Below are 4,762 nucleotides of genomic sequence, written 5' to 3'. Positions count from 1 at the left end.
ACATATTAATCTAACCCATTTCTATTAATCTTTGTAGCCCACGAGCTGGCTTACCAGGAAAGATCTTAACCTGCGTCTGTCTGGAGTGGGACAATCATGGCGACTCACTGACTCAGCTTCTTTCTCCCAGCATCCTGTTCTGTTTTCTCCATCCACCTAAGGGTTGGCCTATCAAGGGGCCTAGGCAGTTTCTCTATTAATAAGAAATCACTCCCACATCAGACAGAAAATTGTATACATAATAAAAATAAATAAATAAGCAAATTAAAAAAAAAGATATTCTCTAGATCTTTGGCCTATTTGGTATTCTTCGCCTTTTTCTATTCCTATTATTCATACATTTGCTCTTTTCACAGTATCCCAGATTTCTTGGATATTTTGTGTCAGGAATTTTTCAGATTTAACATTTTCTTTGGCCAATGTATTCATTTCTTCTATTGTATCTTCGAAGCCTGAGATTCTCTCTTCCTATCGCTTGTATACTGTTGGTGAACTTTGCCTCTGTAGTTCCTGCTAACTTTTCACTTCCAGGATTCCCTCAGTTCGCGTTTTCTTTATTGTTTCTATAACCATTTTAGTGTCTTGAACAGTTTTATTTCTTTCCTTCAATTGTTTATATTTTTCACTTTCTTTAAGGAGTTTATTCATTTGCTCTCTCAGAATCTCTTTCATCTTCATATTAAGGTCTTTTTTCAGCTCTGTTGGGATATTTAGAACCTGCTGTGGTAGGATAGCTGGGTTCTGTTGGAGACACACTGACCTGGCTGTTGTTTACTGTGTTCTTATGCTGGCATCTAGGTATCTGGGTTTCGGGTGGTTATAGGTCTAGGTGTTGGTTTCTGGGTTTCTCTTTGTTTGGTGGGTGTTTTGATACTTAATTTCTGTTTCCTCTCTGGATTTTTAGAAAGTCTTCTGCCTGCTCAGCTGGTGTGTTCACTGGGAATGCTGGGGGGAGATGGTCTGTTGCAGTGCTAGGGGTGACCCTGAGAATTGGGTCTGGGGGAACAGAGAGCGGGGAAGGTCCACAGGCAGCCTACCTGGTCCCAGATCTCTGGTATTAAAGGTATACATCACCATGACCAGCTATGTGCCAATGATTTTTTTGTTAATAATCAGGAAAGTCACCAATGAATATATCTCTTTTCATTCTATTTCATAGGCGTCTGAGAGTAGGGGATGTTATTACTCCAGATTTAGAGCCATTAATTCAGACTTGGGTCCTTAGAGAAGCAGAGAGACTAGCAAGTATCCTGATGGTACTAGAGCCCTGTCTGTGGTCCAGGTGAGGATGTCCTGAGGAGTTTTGTCTGTGTGTCTAAGTACATTGAGACAAAGCATTAGGTACAGTAGAAGACACCCAGGTGGAGCTTGAGCTGGGTGGGAACCTCCTGGCATCTGACTTGATTTCCACAGGTGATGGTGTGGATCCATGGTGGTGCACTGGTTGCAGGTGTGGCTTCTGCGTACGATGGATCCATGCTGGCAGCCAGGGAGGATGTGGTGGTGGTCACTATCCAGTACCGCCTGGGTGTTCTGGGCTTCTTCAGGTAAGTCTGGGACTGGATTGGGCAATGGGACCTGAGAAAAATAAGGGCATCCCTGTGATTCCTGTCCCTGCCACTTCTCAGCACTGGAGACCAGCACGCCAGAGGCAACTGGGGCTACCTGGACCAAGTGGCCGCGCTGCGCTGGGTCAGGAAGAACATCGCCCACTTTGGAGGCAACCCTGACCTTGTCACCATCTTTGGAGAGTCAGCAGGTGGCACAAGTGTGTCTTCACTTGTTCTGTCCCCCATGTCCAAAGGACTCTTCCACAGAGCCATCATGGAGAGTGGGGTGGCCCTGCTGCCTGACCTGATCTCTAACACCTCTGAGGTGGTCTACACAGTGAGTCACTTCAGCCATTGATGATCCTGCAGCCTCAGCCTCCACCCTCTGGTACTCTGGGAGTTTTCTTAATTGGGGAAACAAGGAGCGTGGGAAACAGCGACTTTTCATTACTTTCTGAGAGATTCAAGGATAAGAATCCACTTCTTTCTATACAGGCTGGGTGTAATAACCATGTATTGTAGTGTCCATCATGTTCAGAACCATATGGGATTGAGATATGGCTCAATAGGTAAAACCATAAGGACCGAGTTCAAATTCCCCCAGAAACCACAAAAAGCTGCATGTGGCAACAAGTGTGTGATCCTGGTATTCATAGGATGAGATAGGAGGCAGAGACCAGAAAATCCCTGAAAGGTCACAAATAAGATAGACTCTTGTAGTCAGGAAGAAATAATAAAAGATCATTTCTCAAACAAGATGGGAAGTGAGGACTAGCAACCAGATGGTGTCCTCTAATCTTTGCATGGAAACCATGGTACAGGCACTCCTGAAGTCACACGCCCTCGTGAACAAACACACGTAGCTTACTTTTTAAAGTCTTTAGGTAGAATGACCCCTCTGGCTGTCACATCCGAGCAACAAGAAAATGGGAGTTCCATACTCACTCCATTTCACCAGCACAAAAAGTGTGACGTGATATTTGGGCACCATGCCAATCGACTGGGGTTGGGAAAACTCCTCTACTTGCCTGAAAGGATGGATCAACTCCTGCCTGATCCCTTTACAGAAAGTGGCCAGCTTATCTGGTTGTGAGACTACAGACTCAGAGACCCTGGTGCGCTGTCTGAGAAACAAGAGTGAAGAGGAGATTCTGGCTATTAACAAGGTCGGGAGAGTTGTGTGACTTGGAGGACCTGGTCAATGGGATGTGGGAGAGTCAGTCCTTACAACTCTAAACAAATTACCCCTGCTTCATGGTTTGGCATCCTCTTAATCACGTGTGTAAAATGAATATCAAATATCCTAATATATGTAGATTCTGTCAGGGGTGGAGAAACATCCTGAGACAATTAAATGGGGGCAGGGGTAATGGTTCTCAGTGGACATCAGAATTGGCCTCCATGTCCCTTGCATGCCCCTTAGGTCTTCAAGATTATCCCTGCTGTGGTGGATGGAGAGTTCTTCCCCAGGCATCCCCAAGAGTTGTTGACTGCTGTGGATTTTCGCCCCGTCCCCAGCATCATTGGTGTCAACAATGATGAGTATGGCTGGCTTCTCCCTATGGTGAGGCTCAGTTCCAATTCTCTGGAAGTCTGGGGACTCATAAGGTGAGCAGAGGAAACTTGGTCCGTATCTATCCCACCGTATACTATAGAAAATTGTCCTCTCTCTCCCAGGTAATGGGCACTGATCAAATAATAAACGGCATAACCAGAGAGACCCTGCCTGCTATTCTGAAGGACACAGCAACACAGATGGTGAGACACCTTGAGTACTGCCTCCAATAGAAAAATCCACCTGTATCCTTCCAGACAGCATGCCTACAAACAAAGATCTGTGTGTGTATGGTTTGTGGAGGGCTCACCCCAGAACTTATACCTTTCCCTCTATATCATATCTTATCCCTGGCCACATTCTCCACACTGAGGCTGCTGCCTATCAAAACAAGAACCTGCCTAAACTCATTCTTCCTGATTCCCTGCTGTAGATGTTACCTCCTGAGTGTAGTGACCTGCTAATGGAAGAGTATATGAACAACACTGAAGATGCCCAGACCCTCCAAATACAGTACAAGGAAATGATGGCAGACTTCATGTTTGTAATCCCTGCACTCCAAGTAGCAAAGTTTCAACGTGAGTACATCTGTGATGAGGCCTAGTGGGGAAGAGCTCAGAGCCATGGGTTCCAGATGAGCTTAATAGTGTGCAGGTCCCCACTCGTGTCTGGATCACATCTCTGGAACCAAACTCCTGGGACCATTACATCAGTATTTCTTCATTCTAGTGTAAGAGAGGGAAGTGATATCTTATCCAGATACAAACAAAGAAACAGGTTGCTGATACTCCGTTAATTTGCAAACCTACTCAGCTGGGAAGGCCAGGGTCACTGTTTAGCCAAAGGCTTTCCAGGAACTAGTGCTCCAGCCTGGGGCCACCCACCTGACAATTATTATTTTTTATTGAGCTCTACATTTTTCTCTGCTCCCCTTCCTGCCTCTCCCCTCCCCTTAAACCCTCTCCTAAGGTCTCCATGCCCCCAATTTACTCAGAAGATCTTGCCACTTGACAATTATTACACCAGAAAGCTTTATACCGACATATCTTATCACTAAGGGTTAGGCAGGAAAGTTACAGGTGAGAGAATACTATGTAACCATGTGTCCATACCTCTAGGCTTCCGTGCCCCTGTCTACTTTTATGAATTCCGTCATGTGCCCAGCTACGTCAAAGATACGAGGCCAGCCCATGTGAAAGTTGATCACGGCGATGAGCTTGCCTTTGTTTTTGGGTCCTCACCCTTGGACATAAAACGTGAGTCTTTCTTGTGTTTCATGAGCTGGATGGGGTCACAGGTGGGTACCTGATGGGCAACTGAGCTCTTAGTCCAGCCGAGAAAATCAAGGCTCTGGGAGAGGACATAAGTAAGCACCTTTTCCATCCTCAAAAAGTTATACTCAGATTAGAATCTGGACCCTACCAAATATAATCTATTGCCTTAGTTACTTTTCTATTGCTGCAATGAGATACTGTGATCAAGTTGGCTTATAGAGAAAAGAATTTATTGGGACTTAGAGTTTCAAAGGGTTAGTTAGAGTCTATGACAATCAAGGATGGGAGAATAGCAGCATGCAGGCAGGCAAGGCACTGGGACAGTAGCTAACTAAAGCTTACATTCTGATCTACAAACACAAGGCAGAGAGAGCTAACTGGAC

At 45.3% G+C, this 4,762-nt stretch overlaps 1 protein-coding gene across 2 annotated transcripts in view; it reads left to right on the top strand.

The window, feature by feature from the left end:
• The window catches only part of LOC101992168 (acylcarnitine hydrolase-like), a 14,559-nt gene that overhangs the window by 8,535 nt on the left and 1,262 nt on the right, over positions 1-4,762 (top strand). Inside the window, exons 4-10 of one of the 2 annotated variants that reach the window (XM_005345506.1) lie at positions 1,414-1,547; positions 1,629-1,887; positions 2,618-2,716; positions 2,974-3,114; positions 3,228-3,308; positions 3,539-3,683; positions 4,224-4,361. In XM_005345506.1, the coding sequence (XP_005345563.1) occupies positions 1,414-1,547; positions 1,629-1,887; positions 2,618-2,716; positions 2,974-3,114; positions 3,228-3,308; positions 3,539-3,683; positions 4,224-4,361 (997 nt within the window). Of the gene's footprint in view, positions 1-1,413; positions 1,548-1,628; positions 1,892-2,617; positions 2,717-2,973; positions 3,115-3,227; positions 3,309-3,538; positions 3,684-4,223; positions 4,362-4,762 lie in introns of both variants that reach the window. The other variant, XM_005345507.1, reaches the window with a different exon arrangement.

This window comes from Microtus ochrogaster, chromosome 4 (assembly GCF_000317375.1).
Source record: "Microtus ochrogaster isolate Prairie Vole_2 chromosome 4, MicOch1.0, whole genome shotgun sequence".
In the NCBI taxonomy this organism is placed as follows: Eukaryota; Metazoa; Chordata; class Mammalia; order Rodentia; family Cricetidae; genus Microtus; species Microtus ochrogaster.
This window is presented reverse-complemented; position numbering and strand designations above follow the sequence as displayed.